The sequence below is a fragment of the Lithobates pipiens genome, unplaced genomic scaffold (genome assembly GCF_037356315.1).
Source record: "Lithobates pipiens isolate NorthernLeopardFrog02 unplaced genomic scaffold, aLitPip1_a1.2 Scaffold_35, whole genome shotgun sequence".
In the NCBI taxonomy this organism is placed as follows: domain Eukaryota; kingdom Metazoa; phylum Chordata; class Amphibia; order Anura; family Ranidae; genus Lithobates; species Lithobates pipiens.
In genome coordinates, this window is record NW_027507811.1 from 22,824,413 (window position 1) to 22,844,701 (window position 20,289).

Genomic DNA, 20,289 nt, shown 5'->3' on the forward strand with positions numbered 1-20,289 from the left:
TCCGCTAATTGCATTTCCCTGGTGTACAGTATCTCCTCCTCATTTGTTGGGAACATGACGTTATATTGAGGAATGGAGATGGACCTTTCATATAATGTACAGTATCTCCTCCTCATTTGTTGGGAACATGACATTATATTGAGGAATGGAGATGGACCTTTCATATGGTGTACAGTAGCTTCTACTCATTTGTTTTTTAACATGACATTATAATGAGGAATGGAGATGGACTTTTGATATTGTCTATAGCATCTTATCTTCGTTTGTTGTTAACATTTTCTTGTGCGGTAAATTTAATGATTATATTCTTCCTGAAGACTGGAGGTCTGTATATCATATTGCCAACCATACCTCCACCATCATCATTGGGAACACTGGGTTCTGGGGTAGGTACATCGACGACGTCAACAGTTCAGGTTTCTTAATATTTTCCTTACTGAATGATGTGAAGCTAGGGCAACACAAATCACCTGTTTTTGGACAAGAAAGTTTTATTACTCTCTACAGAAAGGATTCTTTGCTGGAAGATATGTAGAATACAATTTCATAGGAAATGGCTCAAGCTGAAATCTGTGAATCTTCTGCTATCCAACTAAGTTTTTTTTCCTGGAGCTACATTTTCCCTACACTAAACTTGAAAAAGGATATTCACCCATGTGAATTCTCTCCTCTCAGTTTTACACTTTTCTGAGTAAAACACTTTGCACACTCCAAACAGAATGCCTGTTTGGCTTTTCTGGTGTACAAGAAGTTTTGTTTCTCATTGAAATGTTTCCAGCAGTCAGATCAGGAAGAAAGATGCTCGCCTGTGTGAATTGTCTGGTGTCTAAGAAGTTTTTCTTTCACAATGAAACATTTCCCACACTCAGAACAGGAAAAAGGACGCTCACCTGTGTAAATTCTTTGGTGTCTAAGAAGGCCTCCTTTCTCTGTGAAACATTTCCCGCACTCGGAGCACGAAAAAGGACGCTCACCTGTGTGAATTCTCTGGTGTACAAGAAGGCCTCCTTTCTGACTGAAACATTTCCCACAGTCTGAACATGAAAAAAAGGACGCTCATGTGTGTGAATTCTCTGGTGTCTAAGAAGGCCTCCTCTTTCTGTGAAACATTTCCCGCACTCTGAGTAGGAAAAAGGACGCTCGCCTGTGTGAATTCTCTGGTGTATAAAAAGGTCCCCTTTGTGAGTGAAACATTTCCCGCACTCTGACCAGGAAAAGGGACGCTCACCCATGTGAATTCTCTGGTGTATAAGAAGGATTCCTTTCTGAGTGAAACATTTCCCGCACTCTGAACAGGAAAAAGGACGCTCACCCGTGTGACTTCTGTTGTGTCTAAAAAGTTTTCCTTTCTTTGTGAAACATTTCCCGCACTCTAAACAGGAAGAAGGATGTTCACAAGTGTGAGTTCTCTGGTGTCTAAGAAGTGCTCGATTGTCAGTGAAAGATTTTCCACACTCCAAACATGACACTGATTGTGTACTACAGGGATCCTCAAACTACGGCCCTCCAGCTGTTGCGAAACTACACATCCCATGAGGCATTATAAAACTCTGATATTCACAGACATGACTAAGCATGATGGGAATTGTAGTTCCCGAACAACTGGAGGGCCATAGTTTGAAGACCCATGGTCTACTATATGATCTCCTCCATGGGTAGAAGAAGACTTCTTAGAATTAGAGGGATCTGTTGATCTATCCACACTGTGAGATTTCAGATGAATATCTGAAGATATATTACATGAATGATCAGTGGATTCCTCAGGATTAGAGGGAAACATTGGTTTTTCCAAACAGTAAGATTTGTGATGTATAATTTGACTAAAGGAATTTGTTTTTGGAGAATGTTGTGATGTCCCGTCATCTTGTGCATCATTTGGAAAAAAAATAGGATCTCCATCTGAGGTATTCATATTCTGTACACAGTGTCCATCTGTTGGAAAGCAATGTTTAAAAATGTGTTATAGGAATTATCCAAGTCTTGCATTCAAGAGTATTGTGATGTAACTTTTACCAACTTCACAAGTGTTTGGCATAGTATTAGATGCAATCATATCAGAAAAATATGAATACAAGCCACACAAAGGACACAATACAACCAAACCCCACGAGGTAACAGTGTTTGTGCATTGATGACATTGTTACTTTGAGAAAATAAATAGAAAATGAATAATCTAATTTTATGGTAATATGATAACATTCTGAAAAACAGTGAAGGACCTTTCATATGATGTACAGTATCTCCTTCTCATTTGTTGGGAACATGACGTTATATTGAGGAATGGAGAAGGACCTTTCATATGGTGTACAGTATCTCCTCCTCATTTGTTGGGAACATGACATTATATTGAGGAATGGAGCTGGTGTACAGTATCTCCTCCTCACTTTGGATAACAGTCATTGTGCTATGATGCAATGATGACATTTGTTTGTGAGAATGCAGTAGAGGCTTTCCACTACTTCATTTGTGCATGACATTATATTGAGGAATGGATATGGACCTTTCATATGGTGTACAGTATCTCCTCATTTGTTGGGAACATGTCATTATATTGAGGAATGGAGATGGACCTTTCATATGGTGTACAGTATCTCCTCCTCATTTGTTGGGAACATGACATTATATTGAGGAATGGAGAAGGACCTTTCATATGGTGTACAGTATCTCCTCCTCATTTGTTGGGAACATGACATTATATTGAGGAATGGAGAAGGACCTTTCATATGGTGTACAGTATCTCCTCCTCATTTGTTGGGAACATGACATTATATTGAGGAATGGAGAAGGACCTTTCATATGGTGTACAGTATCTCCTCCTCATTTGTTGGGAACATGACATTATATTGAGGAATGGAGAAGGACCTTTCATATGGTGTACAGTATCTCCTCCTCATTTGTTGGGAACATGACGTTATATTGAGGAACGGAGAAGGACCTTTCATATGGTGTACAGTATCTCCTCCTCATTTGTTGGAAACATGACATTATATTGAGGAATGGAGAAGGACCTTTCATATGGTGTACAGTATCTCCTCATTTGTTGGGAACATGACGTTATATTGAGGAACGGAGATGGACCTTTCATATGGTGTACAGTATCTCCACCTCATTTGTTGGGAACATGACATTATATTGAGGAATGGAGAAGGACCTTTCATATGGTGTACAGTATCTCCTCCTCACTTGTTGGGAACATGACGTTATATTGAGGAACGGAGATGGACCTTTCATATGGTGTACAGTATCTCCTCCTCATTTGTTGGGAACATGACGTTATATTGAGGAATGGAGATGGACCTTTCATATGATGTACAGTATCTCCTCCTCATTTGTTGGGAACATGACATTATATTGAGGAATGGAGATGGACCTTTCATTTGATGTACAGTATCTCCTCCTCATTTGTTGGGAACATGATGTTATATTGAGGAATGGAGATGGTCCTTTCATATGGTGTACAGTATCTCCTCCTCATTTGTTGGGAACATGACGTTATATTGAGGAATGGAGCTGGTGTACAGTATCTCCTCCTCACTTTGGATAACAGTCATTGTGCTATGATGCAATGATGACATTTGTTCGTGAGAATGCAGTAGAGGCTTTCCACTACTTCATTTGTGCATGACATTATATTGAGGAATGGAGATGGACCTTTCATATGGTGTACAGTATCTCCTCATTTGTTGGGAACATGTCATTATATTGAGGAATGGAGATGGACCTTTCATATGGTGTACAGTATCTCCTCCTCATTTGCTGGGACTATGGAGTTATATGGAAAAAATAAATATTACATTCTTCAAGAGAGAACTAGAGATATGTATACAATATGACCTGCAATATCTCTACTAAATTTGTTGGGAATGTTGGGTTTAGAGGTAGATACATTGATGATGTTCTTATTGTCAACAATTAAGTTTTCTTACTCTTTTCCTAATTGAAGGATGTGAAGTTCTTTGTATAGAGAAAGACTTGAAAAACATAGAATAGAAAACATGGACAAAATCACAGAAGAATGTTGATCCAAGAAATGATCTGATTATCATCTAAGAACAGTAAGAAATCCCTTAAAACTCTGTTGGTTCCTACCTTTACTTTGATCAACTGTAGGTTTAGGAATTCCATTGTTTTGTGGAGAGTAAATTCCACAGACATTTGTCTTTTTAAATCTATGTAATGATGTAAGTTTATACTTTATAGTCATAAAACAAAAAATGAAAATGTGAACTGTTTCTGCATTTAGTGTTTATGACTTACTTGTGTCCATATTTAAAGACGATTCCTCCTTTTTACTTTTCATAATCATCTCCCCCTCCTCCATAGACTGCTGATCTCCACCCCACAACCTCTCTTCTTCTTCATCTTTAACCTCAACTTTGGTGTCCTTAAGTTCTTCACCCTAAAAAAGTATGTTTGAACCCATTTTATGTTGACGGACTCACTACCTCTGCTGGAAATCTATTCCAAGCATTAACGGCTCTTTCAGTAAAATAATACTTTGTAGGATTAATTTTGAACTTTCCTCTGTCTAGTTTAAGGTCATGTTAAAAGACCAAATTCAGAGAGTCGTGGTTAATGATTCTTACTCTGAATAGTCTAAGGTTATTAGTGGTGTACCCCAAGGTTCAGTGCTGGGACCCTTACTTTTTAATATCTTTATAAATGATATTGGGTCTGGGATCAAAAGTAAAATTTCCGTCTTTGCAGATGACACCAAGCTATGCAGTGGAATAACGTCCTTACAGGATGTCTCCAATTTACAAGCCGACCTCTATGCTCTGTCTAATTGGGCGACTATGTGGCAGATGAGGTTTAATGTTGATAAATGTAAAGTTCTGCACTTGGGGGCTAAGAATATGCATCATACATACTAGGGGGAGTACAACTGGGGGGATCCATAGTGGAGAAGAATCTGGGGGTTTTGGTAGATCATAAGCTCAATAATAGCATGCAATGCCAAGCTGCGGTTTCCAAATCGAGTCATTTCTTGTATTAGAAGAGGTATGGACTCCTGAGAGAGAGTTATCATTTTGCCCCTGTTCAAATCATTAGTAACACCTCATCTGGAATATGCCATTCAGTTTTGGGCAGTTCTCAAAAAGGATATCGGGGAACTTGAGAAAGTGCAAAGATGGGCAACCAAACTGATAGATAGCATGGAGGAGCTCAGCTATGAGGAAAGATTAGAGGAACTGAATTTATTCACTCTTGATAAGAGGAGATTAAGAGGAGATATGATCAACATGTACAAATATATAAGGGGTCCATATAGTGAACTTGGTGTTGAGTTATTCACTTTACAGTCAACAAAGAGGACAAGGGGGCACTCTTTACGTCTAGAGGAAAAGAGATTTCATCTCCAAATACGGAAAGGTTTCTTCACAGTAAGAGCTGTGAAAATGTGGAATAGACTCCCTGCGGAGGTGGTTCTGGCCAGCTCAGTAGATTGCTTTAAGATAGGCCTGGATACTTCCCTGAATGTACATAATATAACTGGGTACTGACATTTATAGGGAAAGTTGATCCGGGGAAAATCCGATTGCCTCCCGGGGGATCAGGAAGGAATTTTTTCCCCTGCTTTAGCAAATTGGATCATGCTCTGCTGGGGGTTTTTTCCTTCCTCTGGATCAACTGTGGGTATAGAATTGGGTATATGGGATTGTATGATATTATTATTTTTATATTTTTTGTGGTTGAACTAGATGGATGTGTGTCTTTTTTCAACCTCACTAACTATGTAACTATGTATGTCCCTGTGTTCTTGACCTTCACATTGAAAATACCACCCTCCTGAACCCCCCTTGAATATTTATAGGTTTCAGTCACGTCTCCACTTTCCTCTAGACCAGCCTTTCTCAACCTTTTCAATACAGAGGAACCCTTGAAATAACTTTTCGTTCTCGGGGAACCCCTGCTAAAAATTACTATACAACTCATGACACATTAGTGTGATGGTCAGTGGGAAGAATGCTCCTTACACTTGTGATCATTGAGAATAATTACCACCTTACATATAGCTAAAAGGATCAATGGTGTCAGTGGGAACTTATGTGAGAGGAAGACATTGCTCAGAACTTGAGGAACCCATAGCAACCTCTGGAGGAAATCTAGGGCTCAATAGAACCCTGCTCTAGACTGTACATATGACGTTCCTGAAGTCTCTCCTGATGGGTTGTGGTTTTTGGTTACTTCCCTCAATACGCTCCCTCAGTTCCCGTGCCTGACATTACTGGTGGGCCTCCAATGTCCAACACCTTACCATACCTCCTATACACAGCAGACCTTTTTGTAAGTACTACTATGGGACTGGTTCCATCCCATTATGTATATCATTTCTTCTGCTATATGCCAACCATTGTATAATTATCTATTTAGTTGCAGATTATTATCACCTGCTCGCTTCTGATGAGTGGTAATGCCAAACCACGAAACGCGTCAAGCTAGTTGAAGCCGTGCCTGGACCTCTTTATTATAATATTTTCTATGCTCTCATATGTTTTACATTTTATATCCAAACTGGTATAGGATCGAGATACCATTTCCAGGGTCTCCCTCCTATTATACCTGGCAGATTAATGAGTTTGGAGGTCATTTTCATTATTGCAATTATTGTTTTGATATGTTTATAATTAACACGTATGTGTATATACCGTATATACTCGAGTATAGGCCGACCCGAATATAAGCCGAGGCCCCCAATTTACCCCCAAAAAACTGGAAAAAATTATTGACTCGTGTATAAGCCGAGGGTGAGACATGCCTGTCCATCCCTGTGTGTCCGTCCATCCATCCCTGTGTGTGTGTCCATGCATCCGTGTGTGTGTGTGTGTGTGTCCATGCATCTGTGTGTGTGTGTGTGTGTGTGTGTGTGTGTGTGTGTGTGTGTGTCCGTGCAGCCTACCTGTGTCCAGCCTGCCTGTGTCCGTCCAGCCTGCGTCCCGTCCAGCCTGCGTCCCGTCCAGCCTGCGTCCCGTCCAGCCTGCGTCCCGTCCCGGCCCGTCCCGTCCCGAGCCGAGCCTCCGTCCTTCAGCTCTTCGTCGGCGGCCATTCTAGGATTCAAAAGCCGCGCCTCCGTCGGTGATAGGCGGAACACTCAATTTCCCACTGACTGCTGTTCCGCCTATCGGATGTCCGTGATAGGCGGAACACTCAATTTCCCAGCAGCCTGTGTTCCGCCTATCACGGGCATCGTCTCATCCTCGTCCGTAGTACGAGGATGAGACGATGCCCGTGATAGGCGGAACACAGGCTGCTGGGAAATTCAGTGTTCCGCCTATCACAGGCGAAGGCGGAGCCGGAGGCGCGGCTTTTGAATTCTAGAATGGCCGCTGTCTGTCTGCTCGACACGCTGATCGAGCGGGCAGACAGCGATGACTCGAGTATAAGCCGAGGGGGGCACTTTCAGCCTCAAAAAAGAGGCTGAAAATCTCGGCTTATACTCGAGTATATACGGTAGATGAAATTATGGGTTATATTACCACTATTAATTATTGTTCTTACTCAATTGTGGTCCTATTGTATCTTAATAAACAGATCTATATTTTTACTATTGATAGTTGGTTATCACCGAAACTGTATATTATAGACATGCATAGGTGACGGTGTATATACATCGTCTCCAGGTGATATATCACCACTATCACTTATTGATCTTACTTTGGCAATTATGGTCCTATTATACTTATATAAGCAATCATATTATTGATAGTTGGTTGTCCCTTGGACTGCATGTTTCATATAAAGTCCCATTTGTTCCAACTGCTCCCCCCCCTTTTTCCATGTTAATTCCAATAGATAGGGATGGAGATATATGACCTAATTGGTCTCTACCTCATATAAAGTCCCAAACAATTGTTTTTCTGTTCATGTAAAGGAGAGGACGGACTCACAGTTCTCTCGCTATTAGTAGAAACTTATTTGGGACCTGGAAGTTTGGAGGTCCGCAGTGACATTCAGGTGGGAAAAGGACCTCCACTCCTGACTACGGGGACTCCAGTCCCTACTGGGCTAAGCAGGCCTCCAGGAAGCAGCACATTAAACAGGAAGCTCTTAGTATTAGCTGGTGGGGAGGAGGAGTTTTAGAAAGAATTGGAGTGCTGCACATGTGTCGGGAGCTGCCAAACAACCAGAGTTGGACTGTGCCAACCTTGGGGTAAAATCCCGTATATGAACTTTACGTTTCTTTGTATTTCCTTTATGATGTTTGTGCTGGCTCTCCCACTGAGAACCGAGCGGCCAAACACTGCTGATGGCTCGGTTCTCACATCTCTGTGAGCAGAGAGCTGGTGACTGTCACTCACCATCTCTGTTCTGCCTCCCCCCCCCCATGCTCGCTGGAGCGCTGGGCTGTGGGTTGATCCCAACTTCATTGTCGCGATCTTACCTGAGCCTGGACCGACTCTGCGACGTCAGCCGACTGCTGGCTTCGGCCCGCTGTCTGCTGAAAACAGGTCACGGGAGTGCAGAACGAACAGCACTCTTGACATCCACAGGAGAAGTACAGCCAAACCCGCTTTCCCCCCTACTTCTCTTTTAAGACAAAACTTGGTCCCAAAGAGATATATCTCTGAATATTACATTATATATACAGTACTGTGCAAAAGTTTTAGGCAGGTGTGAAGAAGCGCTGTAGAGTATGAATGCTTTTAGAAATAGAAGTGTTAACCGTTTATTTTTGAAATTTAACAAAATGGAAAGTAAATGAACAGAAGAGAAATCCAAATCAACTAATATTTGGTGTGACCGCCCTTTGCCTTCAAACCAGCATCACTTCCAAGTAGACTTGCACACAGTTTTTCAAGGAACTCGGCTGGTAGGTCGTTCCAAACATCTTGGAGAACTAACCACAGATCTTCTGCTGCCTTAACTCCTTCTGTCCCTTCACGTAATCCCAGACAGACTCCATGATTCTGAGATCAGGACTCTGTGGGGGGGGCCAAACCATCACTTCCAGGACTCCTAAAGTTAGGTCTTAATTACATTACTTTTTGGGGTCGTTGTCCTGCTGCAGAATACATTTGGGACCAATCACACTCCTCCCTGATGGTACGACATGATGGAGAAGTATCTGCCGGTATTTCCCAGCATTAAGGACACCGTTGATCGGGACATTGTGCTTCCGAAGGAAACATTTCCAGCACTAAACCATGACAAAGGGCACTCACCTGTAAACTTTTCTGATGTGTAAGAAGTTTTCCTTCCTAGTGGAAACTTTTCCCGCATCCTGAGCAAAAATTGGGATGTTCCCTCTTGTTGGCTTTCAGGTGTGTAAGATATGTGAATTATTTCTCATACGCGGAACATGACAAGAAAATGCTCTACTCTGCGAATTAATGAAGAAAATTCCTTGAGATCTGCTGACCTATTTACATTGTGAGATCTCAGATGTACCGTATATCTGGCATAACTGTGTGATTTATCAGAAGATTCCTCAAGATTAGAGGGATTCATTGATCTTTCCAGGTGGTAAAGTCTGTAACGTATATTTTGCGAAAAGGAATTTATTCTTGCAGAATAGCGTACGGTCCCGTTATCGTCTGCATAACAATGTGGAAATAAAATGAAAATCTCCCGCCATACTCTTATGTTCTACACAGTGACTATTTTTTGGAAAACTATTGTTTAATAAATGTTACAGTATGCTACGTATTTTACATTCAGACATCATATATATTGGTACAGCACTCAACAGAGTTGTGACATGGAATTGGGTGCAATAAATCAGATAAGGGATACAATACACTCAAACCACACTAGATAAGTGTCTGAGCAATGATGATAATTGTACTATGAGAATGCAAATGGGCCTTCCTCTACCAAATTAGTTGGGAACATATTATATTGTTGGGTACATATTATATTGAGCAGTGGTGGCCCATGCACTGTGGGCACATGGGTGCTGCCCCCCATCCATGGGCTTGGCCTCTTTCAGGACGCCGGACGCATGGATTCCTATGGCGGGGACTGTACTTTTTGACGCACCTGATTAGAGCCAGAGGCTCCAATAGGCTTCAAAATAGGGTGGGCTCGGGGCGCAGAGGGTGCCCCCCTGATCCCACCCAATTGTGTGATGTTAGCGAATTCATTTTTGCTATTTTCCCACTAACCTTCCTCCCTGCCAGTCAGGAGGCAGGGCGTCAGACCTGTTACCTGATTGGCCAAAGCGCCGGGCCACCCTATTGGATGCCTGGTGCTTAGGAAGAGGAGCGGACTCAGCGGAGGAGACACACGCTGGAGCGGAGGTGCACTCACTGCACTGAGAGGAGCTGCTGCCTGGTGGTAAGTGCCAGAGGGGGTCTGTCAGAACCACGCACGGGGGGGGGTTGGGGGTGCTGCCAGAGCCGCGAGTGGGGGGGGAGTCGGTGGTCACAGTGGCTGCATATGATGGGCGCAAGAGGCTGCATACACTGGGCACGAGTGGCTGCATTTGACGGGCACAAGTGGCTGCATATGATGGGCGCAAGTGGCTGCATTTGATGGGCACAAGTGGCTGCATTTGATAGGCACATTGGCTGTGTTTGATGGGCACAATGGCTGTATTTGATGGGTACAAGAGGCTGCATATGATGGGCACAAGTGGCTGCATATGTTGCGCACAGTGACTGTGTTTGATGGGCACAATTGCTGCATATGATAGGCACAAGTGGCTGCATATGATGGGCACAAGTGGCTGCATATTATGGGCACACGTGGCTGCATATGATGGGCACAAGTGGCTGCATATGTTGCGCATAGTGACTGTGTTTGATGGGCACAATTGCTGCATATGATGGGCACAAGTGGCTGCATATTATGGGCACACGTGGCTGCATATGATGGGCACAGTGGCTGCGTTTGATGGGCACAGTGAGGCTGCAATTGATGGGCACAGTGAGGCTGCAATTGATGGGGGGGGTTCAGTATTTTTCAGTTTGTTTGCGCCCGCCCAAAAATTTTGAGCACCAGCCGCACTGATATTGAGGAATGGAGATGGACCTTTCATTTGATGTACAGTATCTCCTCCTCATTTGTTGGGAACATGACGTTATATTGAGGAATTGAGATGGACCTTTCATATGGTGTACAGTATCTCCTCCTCATTTGTTGGGAACATGACGTTATATTGAGGAATGGAGATGGTCCTTTCATATGGTGTACAGTATCTCCTCCTCATTTGTTGGGAACATGACGTTATATTGAGGAATGGAGATGGTCCTTTCATATGGTGTACAGTATCTCCTCCTCATTTGTTGGGAACATGACGTTATATTGAGGAATGGAGATGGACCTTTCATATGGAGTACAGTATCTCCTCCTCATTTGTTGGGAACATGACGTTATATTGAGGAATGGAGATGGACCTTTCATATGGTGTACAGTATCTCCTCCTCATTTGTTGGGAACATGACGTTATATTGAGGAATGGAGATGGACCTTTCATATGGTGTACAGTATCTCCTCCTCATTTGTTGGGAACATGACGTTATATTGAGGAATGGAGATGGACCTTTCATATGGAGTACAGTATCTCCTCCTCATTTGTTGGGAACATGACGTTATATTGAGGAATGGAGATGGTCCTTTCATATGGTGTACAGTATCTCCTCCTCATTTGTTGGGAACATGACGTTATATTGGGGAATGGAGATGGACCTTTCATATGGTGTACAGTATCTCCTCCTCATTTGTTGGGAACATGACGTTATATTGAGGAATGGAGATGGTCCTTTCATATGGTGTACAGTATCTCCTCCTCATTTGTTGGGAACATGACATTATATTGGGGAATGGAGATGGACCTTTCATATGGTGTACAGTATCTCCTCCTCATTTGTTGGGAACATGACGTAATATTGAGGAATGGAGATGGACCTTTCATATGGTGTACAGTATCTCCTCCTCATTTGTTGGGAACATGACGTTATATTGAGGAATGGAGATGGACCTTTCATATGGAGTACAGTATCTCCTCCTCATTTGGTAGGGTGGTTAATTGAAAGATTACATTCTTCTGAAGACGGGATGTTTCTATATCATATGGTCAACAATACCTCCACCATCATTTTGGGGTTGTGGGGTAGATACATTGATGATATTCTTGTTGTGTGTTGTGGGAGGAAAAAAGGTTTGACTTCTGACTACAGAAAGGATTATTTGCCAAAAGAGCTGTAGAAATGTAGAATACTATTGTACAGGAAATGGTTTAAAAGTGTCTTACTTTACATGACTGAATTTTCTGGTGTCCAACCAGATTTTCTTTCGAAGAAAAACACGAAAAAGGATATTCATTTGTGTGAAATCTCGTCCAAATATTACACTTTTCTGAGTGAAACATTTCCCACACTCCAAACAGAAGAATGAATGCACGTCCATGTGAATTTTCTGGTGTGTTGGAAGGTCTCCTTTCTGCATGAAACATTTCCCGCACTCTAAATATTCAAAACGGTGCTCACCTGTGTGACTTTTCTGGTGTAAAAGTTTTGCTCTCTCAATGAAAGATTTCCAAAACTTGGATAAGGAAAAAGGGTGCTAACCAGTGTGAGTTCTCTGGTGTATAAGAAGTTTTTCCTTCACAATGAAGCCTTTCCCGCACTCAGAACAGGAAAATGGACGCTCACCTGTGTGAATTTTCTGGTGTCTACTAAGGCCTCCTCTCTCTGTGAAACATTTCCCGCACTCCGAACAGGAAAAAGGACGCTCACCTGTGTGAATTCTCTGGTGTCGAAGAAGATCTGCTTTCTGAGAGAAACATTTCCCGCAATCTGAACAGGAAAAAGGACGCTCGTGTGTGTGAATTCTCAGGTGTCTAAGAAGGCCTCCTCTCTCTGTGAAACATTTCCCGCACTCTGAACAGGAAAAAGGACGCTCACCTGTGTGAATTCTCTGGTGTATAAAAAGGCCCTCTCTGTGTGCAAAACATTTCCCGCACTCTGAACAGGAAAACGGACGCTCACCTGTGTGAATTCTCTGGTGAATAAGGAGGATTCCTTTCTGAGTGAAACATTTCCCACACTCTGAACAGGAAAAGGGACGCTCACCCGTGTGAGTTCTCTGGTGTTTCAAAAGGTCCCCTTTTTGAGCGAAATATTTCCCACACTCTGAACAGGATAAAGGACGTTCCCCTGTGTGAGTTCTCTGGTGTTTCAAAAGGTCCCCTTTTTGACCGAAACTTTTCCCACACTCGGAACAGGATAAAGGACGCTCACCTGTATGAGTTTTCTGGTGCGTAATAAGTTTTCCTTTCATATTTAAACCTTTCTCATCACTGGAAATGGAAATAGGATGTTCATGTGTGTGAGTTCTCTGGTGTTTAAGAAGTGCTCTGTTATCAGTGAAAAATTTCCCGCACTTTAAACATGACAATGAATTGTCTATTACATAACCTCCTTCATAGTTTAAAGACTCCTCGGAATTAGATGGATCTGTTGATCTATCCACACTGTGAGATTTTGGATACATTTCTGAAGTCATATTATGTGAATGATAAGGGGATTCCTTAGGATTCGAAGGAGCCATAGATTTTGCCAAACAGCAGGGTCTTTGACCAAAGGAATTTGTTGTTGGGAAATGTTGTGATGTCCCGTTATCTTGTTCGTAATCTGGAAATAAAATAAGATCTTCGTTTGAGGTATTCATATTCCATACACAGTGTCCATCTGTTGGAAAGCAATGTTTAAAAAAGTGTTATAAGAATTCTTCTAGTCCTAGATTCAGGAGTCAATTATTTTGATGTAACTTTTAACTATAAAAAATTCCAGCATTAGTATTAGGTGCAATCATAAAAAACTGAATACAAGCAACATAAAGGACACAATACACCCCAAACCACATCAGATAACAGTGTTTGTGCATTGATAACATTGTTAGCATGAGAATGGAAATAGACCTTTCATATGGTGTACAGTATCTCCTCCTCATTTGTTGGGAACATGACGTTATATTGAGGAATGGAGATGGACCTTTCATATGGTGTACAGTATCTCCTCCTCATTTGTTGGGAACATGACGTTATATTGAGGAATGGAGATGGACCTTTCATATGATGTACAGTATCTCCTCCTCATTTGTTGGGAACATGACGTTATATTGAGGAATGGAGATGCCACTTTTAATATGGTTTAATTTCTCCTTCTCCTTCATTGGGTAGTGCGGTAAATGTAAAGATTACATTCTACAGGAGAGGACTGGAGATTTCAATATCATATGTACTACAAGATATCAACCATTTGTTGGGAATGTTGCTTTGAGTGGCAGGTACATTGATGATGTTCCTACTGTCAAGAGTTACAGTTTCTTAATCTTTTCCTTAATAAAGGATGCAAAGTTCTTTAACACAGGCAGGATTAACTGTTTTTTTTTGGAGGAAAAAATGTTTAACCTCTGTATACAAAAATAATTATTTGCAGAAGAGCTTTAAAATGAAGAATAGAATGACACAGGTAATGGATTTTACCGACTTAGTAGTTTATCTCATAAAATATAAATAGCTACAAATCTTTGTAGGAAAAAACATGGTAGAACATTTAACCAGGGAGTTATCTGATTGCTAAATATAACGTCATGTTCCCAACAAATGAGGAGGAGATACTGTACACCATATGAAAGGTCCATCTCCATTCCTCAATATAACGTCATGTTCCCAACAAATGAGGAGGAGATACTATACACCATATGAAAGGTCCATCTCCATTCCTCAATATAACGTCATGTTCCCAACAAATGAGGAGGAGATACTGTACACCATATGAAAGGTCCATCTCCATTCCTCAATATAATGTCATGTTCCCAACAAATGAGGAGGAGATACTGTATACCATATGAAAGGTCCATCTCCATTCCTCAATATAACGTCATGTTCCCAACAAATGAGGAGGAGAAACTGTACACCATATGAAAGGTCCATCTCCATTCCTCAATATAACGTCATGTTCCCAACAAATGAGGAGGAGATACTGTACACCATATGAAAGGTCCATCTCCATTCCTCAATATAACGTCATGTTCCCAACAAATGAGGAGGAAATGCTGTACACCATATGAAAGGTCCACCTCCATTCATCAATATAACGTCATGGGATCAGGAAGGAATTATTTTATTGTAGGAGAAAATTCTGGTTTATATGGGTTTTGGCCTTGACTTGGTTTGATTGTGGGTTTAACCACTTGCTTACTGGGCACTTAAACCCCCCTCCTGCCCAGACCAATTTTCAGCTTTCAGCGCTGATGCATTTTGAATGACAATTGCGCAGCCATACAACACTGTACCCAAATGAAATTTTTATCATTTTTTTCCCACAAATAGAGCTTTCTTTTGGTGGTATTTAATTACAGCTGGGAGTTTTATTTTTTGCTAAACAAACAAAAAAAGATGCAAAATAAAAAAATAAAAAAAATCATGTTTAATAGTTTGTTATAAAAAACAGGTCATTTTTCTCCTTCATTGAAATGCGCTGATGAGGCGGCACTGGTGGGCACTGATAGGCACAGTTAAGGTGGCACTAATAGGCACAGATAAGGTGGCAGGCCGCTCATGCATGGGACGACGTCAATAGACGTCGTCCCGGCAAAGCAGGTCCGCGCTGTAGCCGTCATTCGGCTATAGCGCGGATCTCAAGCGGTTAAGATTGTTTGTGCAGAGCGAATACAATGTATATTCAATAAATGTAAATTAATATTCAGGAAAGTAAAATAAAATGTTTTTGCTTTTAGTGTTTATTACTTACTTGTGTCCATATGTAGAGAAGATTCCTCCTGTTCACTTTCCATAATCATCTCCATAGACTGCTCATCTCCCCTCACTAACGTCTCTTGTTCTTCCTCTTTAATCTCAACTTTGATGTATTTCAGTTCTTCACCCTAAACCCAAAATATGATAGAAAACACACATAGAGGAACACAAAGATGTCATTTCATAGCTCAAAGTACATTTCAGGTCTACATATTCCGTCCCATCTACCTGATGAATGATAGTGTGATCTTCCTGTGATGAATCCCAGGAATACAGAGGACGGGGACATCTCTCTGGTGGGTTCCCATTACTGGATCCATCTGTAGGAAACACACACACTGACTGAATACATTGTTTCTATGTGTTTATCAGATGATGGGGGATCTAGGTGGACCCGCCGTACTGCTCTCTCCTTTACAGTGAAGTCTCCTCTTACCCGGTGATGTGAGGGGTGGCTGATTCTCCACCATGAACTTCCTTGTAGAGATCCCATTACTTGATAATGTCGCGGTCTACAGATCCTGAATTATCAATCTCTTCACACAAAGAGTTTCTTTATTTAGTGTTTGTTACTCACCTGCATTAATATCTAGAGAGGGTTCTTCGTGTTTGATTGTCACCATCATCCCAACTTCCTCCGTAGATTCCTCATAACCAGTCACAGTCCTTTCCTCTTCTTCCTCTTTAATCTTAATTTTCATATACATCTGTTCGTCATGCTAATCCAATAAAAAGAAAAACAAATCTTAAAACTGTGAGGACCAATAAACTGAGAGTATAGTATAATATCATACAGACAAGATGAACTTTTGTGTTCTACTCATCTACCTGATGATGGTGAGGGATGGTGTGATCTTCTTGTGTGGAATCCCGGGAATACAGAGGACGGGGACATCTCTCTGGTGGGTTCCCATTACTGGATCCATCTGTAGGAAACACACACACTGACTGAATACATTGTTTCTATGTGTTTATCAGATGATGGGGGATCTAGGTGGACCCTCCGTACTGATCTCTACCTTACAATAAAGTCTCCTCTTACCCGGTGATGTGAGGGGCGGCTGATTGTCCATCATGACATCCTTGTAGAGATCCTTGTGTCCTTCTAAATACTCCCACTCCTCCATGGAGAAATAGACAGTGACATCCTGACACCTTATAGGAACCTGACACACACAATGATACAGTCACCATCCAGACACATCCCTTGTCTGTTACTGGATAATGTCCCAGAATTCCCGGCACCGCTCACCTCTCCTGTCAGCAGATCAATGATCTTCTTGGTGACTTCTGAAACCTTCTTGGCACTGGTTACCTCTGTTGTCAGGCAGTGAGGTGGAGGCACTGTGATGGGTGATGTCCTGAGAAGACGGCTGCTGGGTGTTAAGGGATTGCCAGATATATAAACTAGAGGTTCTGGATGGACAGTTGGATAAATGGTTCTATATTTAGGATGTATCCAGTCTATAAACCAGAGTCTCTGGATGGACAGTTGGATAAATGGCTCTATATTTAGGATGTATCTGGTCTATAAACCAGAGTCTCTGGATGGACAGTTGGATAAATGGCTCCATATTTAGGATGTATCCAGTCTATAAACCAGAGGCTCTGGATGGACAGTTGGATAAATGGCTCTATATTTAGGATGTATCTGGTCTATAAACCAGAGGCTCTGGATGGACAGTTGGATAAATGGCTCCATATTTAGGATGTATCTGGTCTATAAACCAGAGGCTCTGGATGGACAGTTGGATAAATGGCTCTATATTTAGGATGTATCTGTGTCCACATTATAAGCCTTTGTTTTTACCTCCTCTGCTGCCAGTTCCAGTCTTCTCTCTACTTCCTCTCAACTCAACTATGACCCGGAACTTCTTGTTTGTGATACCACTTCCGGTGTGCACATTACATCACTTCCTGTCTGTGTTCCCTAGCAACTAGTAAAATCTCCTCCTTGTGGAGAATATAAATTTTACAGTCTACTTCATGAGTACATATGCAGATTATACCACATTTAAAGAGAAAGTAAACCTTCATCCAAGCAGTAATGAAACCCAAAGTTTTATCAACATTTTAAAGAGGAAGTAAACCCTGATGGGTTTTACTTCCTTTTTTTTACCCTGCAAAGTAAAAGCATAATGTGCCAGTATGCATCGCTGGCCAGAGCTGCGTGACGTCACTCCCACGCACGTTCGCGGGAGCCACCGATACTGGGGGCCATTTCTTCACAGCACATGCGCCGATGACATCATCGGCGCAGTATACAGTAAATATCTCCTAAGCGGCGCACGTTTAGGAGATACGGTGTCTTGAAAAAGTATTCATACCCCTTGAAATTTTCCACATTTTGTCATGTTACAACCAAAAAACTTAATTGTATTTTATTGGTATTTTCTGTGATAGACCAACACAAAGTAAGTAATTTTGAAATGGAAGGAAAATTATAAATGGTGAAAAGTTTGGGGGGCATTTGTATTCAGCCACCTTTACGCTGATACTCCAAACTAAAATATAGTGGACCCAATTTCCTTCAGAAGTTATCTAATTAGTCAATAGAGTTCACCTGCGTGTAATTTAATCTCAGTCTAAATACAGCTGTTCTGTGAAACCCTCAGAGGTTTGTTAGAGAACCTTAGTGAACAAAGAACATCATGGAGGTCAAGAAACACACCAGACAGGTCAGGGTTAAAGTTGTGGAGAAGTTTAAAGCAGGGTTAGGTTATAAAAAATATCCCAAGCTTTGAACATCTCACAGAGCTCTGCAGTAGGTATCAAAATACTACAGTACAAAAAATGGAAAATAAGTGATGAATAAATTATATATAAGCAGCAGCTAAAAGTGAGATACACACAAAATAGAAAATTCTTAAAAAGGAGCCGCTCTAAACAAATAAAAATTTGATAAACCTTGATAAGTGTAAAATCAGTCCATCCAGATGTGCATAATATTTCAAAATCTTGAAACAGCTCTCAACACCGCTACAGACTCATGCCCCAGGACGACGCCAGATTGTGACAAAATGTGCGTCGGGAGGAGTGGCATGCTGACGTCATCGCATTGTGATCCTGAGAGGACGGGTGTTCGCTAGCCGGCTGGCTTTTAACCTTGATGTTATATTATTCACTTCCTATGTAAGTTCAAGCTTTTATTTTAATAAACTTGTGTGATACAATTTACACTATGGTGAGCTCTTTCCTTTTTGGGTAAATGGCCTGGTCCACGTTCCATGATCACTGAATAACCGAGTCTTCCTGGTCAATTGGCGGGTGTCCTGCCCTTATCATAGTAAGCATCTGTCTGTGAGCTGCCATCTCAATACCTCCAGGATAAAGGCCCTGGCTGGGTTGATAGCCGCAAGCTTATGATAGCTTGCCTTTCCGGTAAACACGCACTTTATGTGGTGGAGGTTCACTAGCCTGTAGCCATGTTGAGAGCTGTTTCAAGATTTTGAAAGATTATGCAGATTCATCTGTGTTATAGGAACTGATTTTACACTTATCAATGTTTATCACATTTTTATTTGTTTAGCGCGGCTCCTTTTTAACAATGTGGAAGAAGGTGATCTGGTCAGATGAGACTGAAATTGAACTTTTTGGCCTAAAAGCAAAATGCTATGTGTGGGGGAAAACTAACACTGAACATCACCCTGAACACACCATCCCCACTGTGAAACATGGTGGTGGTAGCATCATGTTGCGGGGATTCTTTTCTTTAGCAGGGACAGGGAAGCTGGTCAGAGTTGATGGGAAGTTGGATGGAGCCAAATACAGGGAAATCTTAGAAGAAAACCTGTTGGAGTCTGCAAAAAACTTGAGACTGGGGCGAAGGTTTACCTTCCAGCAGGACAACGACCCTAAACATACAGCCAGAGCTACAATGGAATGGTTTAGATCAAAGAATATTCATGTGTTAGAATGGCCCAGTCAAAGTCCAGACCTAAATCCAATTGAGAATCTGTGGAAAGACTTGAAAATTGCTGTTCACAGACGCTCTCCATCCAATCTGACAGAGCTTGAGCTTTTTTGCAAAGAAGAATGGGCAAAAATGTCAATCTCTAGATGTGCAAAGCTGGTAGAGACATCCCCAAAAAGACTTGCAGCTGTAATTGCAGTGAAAGGTGGTTCTACAAAGTATTGAGCTGAATACAAATGTACACCACACTTTTCACATATTTATTTTGAAAAAAAATTGAAAACCATTTATCATTTTCCTTCCACTTCACAATTATGTGCCACTTTGTGTTGGCCTATCACATAAAATCCCAATCAAATACATTTACGTTTTTGGTTGTAACATGACAAAATGTGGAAAAGGAAAGGGGTATGAATACTTTTTCAAGGCACTGTATTTACAGTACCCATAGGTAAGTCTTATTATAGGCTTACCTATAGGTACAACTTTCAAAGGGAGGTTTACAACCTCTTTAGGTGCAGCAATTTCTGAGAAACACAAACATACGAGGTGTGAAAATTTAATTCCCGGAATGGAATGTTTAAAAAAATGTTTGTGTAGGAGCATTGTCGTGCTGTCAGAAACCATGAAACCAGGCGGAGAAAGAAGTACAGTTAAATCACACTTGTTT

The 20,289-nt window shown here is 41.5% G+C and overlaps 1 protein-coding gene and 1 pseudogene across 1 annotated transcript in view; both read right to left on the reverse strand.

Annotated features, from left to right (window-relative positions):
* Positions 1-477: 477 nt before the first annotated feature.
* LOC143955214 (uncharacterized) lies at positions 478-12,390 on the reverse strand (annotated as a pseudogene).
* The window catches only part of LOC143956276 (uncharacterized), a 32,143-nt gene continuing 20,496 nt past the window's right edge, over positions 8,643-20,289 (reverse strand). The window contains exons 3-8 of the mRNA XM_077466485.1: positions 16,749-16,872; positions 16,535-16,632; positions 16,284-16,425; positions 15,935-16,026; positions 15,702-15,834; positions 8,643-13,634 (exon numbers count right to left, since the gene is read on the reverse strand). Coding sequence (XP_077322611.1) covers positions 12,508-13,634; positions 15,702-15,834; positions 15,935-16,026; positions 16,284-16,425; positions 16,535-16,632; positions 16,749-16,833 — 1,677 coding nt within the window. The 5' untranslated portion in view covers positions 16,834-16,872 and the 3' untranslated portion in view covers positions 8,643-12,507. The remainder of the gene's footprint in view (positions 13,635-15,701; positions 15,835-15,934; positions 16,027-16,283; positions 16,426-16,534; positions 16,633-16,748; positions 16,873-20,289) is intronic.